Source organism: Nycticebus coucang, chromosome 3 (assembly GCF_027406575.1).
Source record: "Nycticebus coucang isolate mNycCou1 chromosome 3, mNycCou1.pri, whole genome shotgun sequence".
Lineage (NCBI taxonomy): Eukaryota > Metazoa > Chordata > Mammalia > Primates > Lorisidae > Nycticebus > Nycticebus coucang.
The window spans coordinates 76,420,953-76,424,330 of NC_069782.1; the positions used below are offsets into that span (position 1 = coordinate 76,420,953).

The 3,378-nt window shown below is 38.9% G+C and overlaps 1 protein-coding gene across 1 annotated transcript; it reads right to left on the bottom strand.

The window, feature by feature from the left end:
* Positions 1-1,935: 1,935 nt before the first annotated feature.
* Positions 1,936-2,901, bottom strand: LOC128581034 (olfactory receptor 6C74-like). Its single transcript, XM_053583484.1, has one exon. The coding sequence runs from the start codon at positions 2,899-2,901 to the stop codon at positions 1,936-1,938; it is 966 nt and encodes a 321-aa protein (XP_053439459.1).
* Between the last annotated feature and the right edge of the window lie 477 nt (positions 2,902-3,378).

Genomic DNA, 3,378 nt, shown 5'->3' on the forward strand with positions numbered 1-3,378 from the left:
TGCCCACCACAATGCCTAAATAGGTTTTCTATTTTTAGTAGGGACAAGATCTCACTCATGTTCAGGCTGGTCTTAAGCTCCTGAGCTCAGGCTATCAACACACCTCGGCCTCACAGAGTGCTAGGATTATCACTAGTGCTAGGCATGAGCCTCCGTGTCTGGCCATATATGTTCATTTCTGAAAATGGAAAAATTGTAGAAATGGACAATAAATGCAAAGCTGCAGCAAGAGAAAAGTGGGTATGGCCACAGAAGATCAACAGGAGGGATTCCTGCAGGGATGCCATGTCCTGGATCTTGACCTCATCAAGGTCAGCATTCTGGCTGTGATATTATATTTTATTTTGCAAGAGGTTAACATTGCAGGAAACTGGGTAAAGGGGATGTGGGATCTCTCGGTATTGTTTCTTAAAACTGTATGCTAATCTACATTTTCCCCAAATTAAGTAGTTTAATTTCCTTAAGGGAGGTTATTTTTTCTTTTTACCAGAACAAATGAAGGAAACCCCACTCTGTGGGAGCCAAGTTTTGTTCACTGGGATACTGGCTAAGGAGTAGGCTCAGAATTCCATCTTGCTATTAGGGCTCATTCATCCCTAGGGGTTTTTATGGTCACTTCTTCCAGCTGAATTCCATATTTACTAGAATGCACTTCAGAGTTCTGACATCCAGGTGCATGTTGTCACTAACTCGGGAGTTCCCTGTCTTCTGATGAGGTTATAAGTTGTCTGCTTAACTCCTTTTTTGAAGATAGGAGAGACACAGATAGAGCTCTCCTTGGCAGACCACAATCTCCAGAACAGCCTATTGTCAAGCCGTTCCAAGTATAACACACCTGACACTCTTTGAAAGTTTAAGATCTTTCTGATCAGATTATGCCTTAAGTACAATTAATTCTCAAGCACACAAGGAAAATATGCCCTGAAATCATAGTAAAAGTCAAACAACACCATGTAGATGGGGGAACTGAGAGTGGCAGGAACATACTTCCCTCTAGTACCATTGCTTTTGTGGGGGAGGAACTTGTTCAATGAACTGGTAAAGACAATAACTGACTCAATTTTTAATACTTTGTATTAATAATTAATTTGGTTTTCTTTATACTTTTCTAACATGACTTCTCTTATTTTTCTCAGCACAGAATGTCAACCAGAATTTAGTTTATCCCAGAAGACATTTGCCTCGTCTGTCACTAAAGTCACATTAGGGAAGATATCTGTTGCACGTAAGGAGAGAATCTGATACTGAGACCATCTTCCTTTCTCCCATCTAGTGGGTCTAGTGTAGTGGTTCTCAGCCTTCCTAAAACCTCCTGATGCTGCAACCCTTTAATACAGTTCCTCATGTTGTAGTGACCCCCAACCATAAAATTATTTTTGTTGCTACTTCGTAACTGTAATTTTGCTATTGTTTTGAATCGCAATGTAAATATCTGATATGCAGGATGTATTTTCATTGTTACAAAGGTGTCATGACCCACAGGTTGAGAACCGCTGGTCTAGGGCTTGGCTACATCAAACACAGGGGGGAAATGCACACACTTAAAAGGTTTTCATTTTGTTTATGGCTCAGGAAAGGATTAAAAATACCTTTATTAATAAAGGTTTGACACAGTTGGAAGACATATCTCTAAACCAAAGCATTCAAAGAGAGAATTTAGTAAGTGTACTGCTGAGTTATTTAGATAAACACTTAAGGACTTGCCATTAACTTTCATTAGGATATGTTATTAGGAATTGTGGAATTTTCAAATATTGCCTTGAATAAATAAAGTGGTAATAAAGGAGTTACTATTATATAAATTAGCTTTTCTTCTAAGAATAAACAAACAGCATCTGAAAAAAATTGCAAATTTATATAGAAGACTGCAGAAATAGAAAGAAGTTTAGATTAGATCAAAGAGAAGGCTTGTTCCTCCTCTGAAAGGTGAGGGTTCTATTTCTGCGATTTCACCCTGGATAGAATATCCCTCAGAACCTGGTGAACTTGCTTGTTCCGCAGAGTGTAGATGACTGGGTTCAGCAGTGGAGTCACCACCGTGTTCACAAGAGCAGCTTCTCTGTTAGAATTCAGCCTGTCTGTTTGGTTTGGTTTCACGTATATGAAGACACAGCTGCCATACATCAGAGAGAGCACAATGAGGTGAGAGGAGCAAGTGGAGAAAGCTTTCTGCCGCTCTTTGGCTGATGGGAGCCTCATGATAGTGCCTACTATGTTGCTATATGCAATAATGGTTATAAGGAAGGATGAAAACAGGATAAATACAGCAAGGCAAAAGGCCAGAATTTCAATATATCCGGTTTCAGAACAGGAGAGATTAGTCAAGGTTCCAAGATCACAGAAGAAATGAGGGATGACATTGGGGCCACAGAAGGACAGCTGAGAAACCTCGATAACCAGACCAGTGATGGTGATGAAGGACAAAGCATAGCAGAAGAAAACCAGAAAGAAACAAACCCTCAGATTCATGATGGTCGGGTAGTGTAGAGGCCTGCAAATGGCCAGGTATCGATCCAAGGACATGGCAGCCATGAGAAAGAAAAGTGTTGCCCCAACAAATAAGGAAGAAAAGGCTTGTGTGAGACAAGCAGGAAAGGGAATTGTTTGCCTTCCTAAAAGAAAGATGACCAGCAATTTAGGAATAACTGTAGTAATTAAACAGCATTCACAGAAGGAGAAATTGCTGAGTAAAATGTACATTGGTGTGTGGAGACGATGATCGGCCCAGGTGATGGAGATAATGAGGGTGTTTCCTGTGAGAGAGGCCAGGTACGCCAGCAGGTGCCCCAGGAACAGGACGTTTCCCAGGTGCTGGACAGCAGGAAACCCCTCCAGAATGAACTCCTGGACTGCTGTCTCATTCCTCCTCTTTATCATTATTTCAGTTTCTCTTTCTCTCATCGACTCTCTTTTATCTTCTTTGAAATATGAGGAATTTTATTGATGGTCACTGTTTAAAAAAAGAAAACACGGTTGGCTTGCAGTCACTATTCATAATGAGGAATCTTTTCTATGTTTCAATATTTTATTTAATAATTTATTAAACCATTAACCATTTATTAAACCATATTTTATTCAAAATTACTTGAACTTTTCCCATTGTTAAATTGTAATAATAGAATGTTTATCTTTTTGCTTTGTTTTTGAGAAAAAAATTGCCAAGCAATTTTATTTTTCCAGAAAATAATATCTCTGAATAATACTCCATTTAAGGTAAACATCAAATGAAATCATGAGCTTTTGCAGACAAGAATAATCACATTACACCCCAAAGATAAAGAATATACATTCTTCTTATCACCCCATGGAACATTCTCCAAAATTGATCATATCCTGGGACACAAAACAAATATCAACAGAATCAAAAGAATTGAAATT